Genomic DNA, 445 nt, shown 5'->3' on the forward strand with positions numbered 1-445 from the left:
CCCATCCATCCACCCACCCATCCATCCATCAACAATGATAGTAACTGTAATTACACTGATGTCACTGTGAGCATGAACTCTGTCCTTACCTGGGTGGAGATGTACCAGGGTCCCTGCCCGGCCGTTTGGTTTTGGGCACAGATTTCGGGAGACCACTCCACCTGGTACTTGCTGACCTTGGAGCCTACAAGGTCAAAGGGCACACAAAACCATCAACCAATGCCGGGGGTCAACTTTCCTCAAGGAAACGAAGAGTCTGGGATTGGGTGGGGGGAAAGGATTGTTCTGGAGTGGCCTCGAACCCAGGACCAGGCTTGGAGGCCTGGGGTTCACGCCTCTCATCCCAGCTGCTCAGCAGGCTGAGATCTACTCATCCATCCACCCATCCATCCCTCCATCCATCCATCCACCCATCCATCCATCCATCCATCCACCCATCCATCCA

At 54.6% G+C, this 445-nt stretch overlaps 1 protein-coding gene across 1 annotated transcript in view; it reads right to left on the reverse strand.

The window, feature by feature from the left end:
- Positions 1–445, reverse strand: part of Anos1 (anosmin 1) — a 39,121-nt gene that overhangs the window by 7,342 nt on the left and 31,334 nt on the right. The window contains exon 7 of the mRNA XM_013035420.1: positions 90–184. Within this exon, the coding sequence (XP_012890874.1) occupies positions 90–184 (95 nt within the window). The remainder of the gene's footprint in view (positions 1–89; positions 185–445) is intronic.

This window comes from Dipodomys ordii, unplaced genomic scaffold, assembly GCF_000151885.1.
Source record: "Dipodomys ordii isolate 6190 unplaced genomic scaffold, Dord_2.0 Scaffold210, whole genome shotgun sequence".
NCBI lineage: Eukaryota > Metazoa > Chordata > Mammalia > Rodentia > Heteromyidae > Dipodomys > Dipodomys ordii.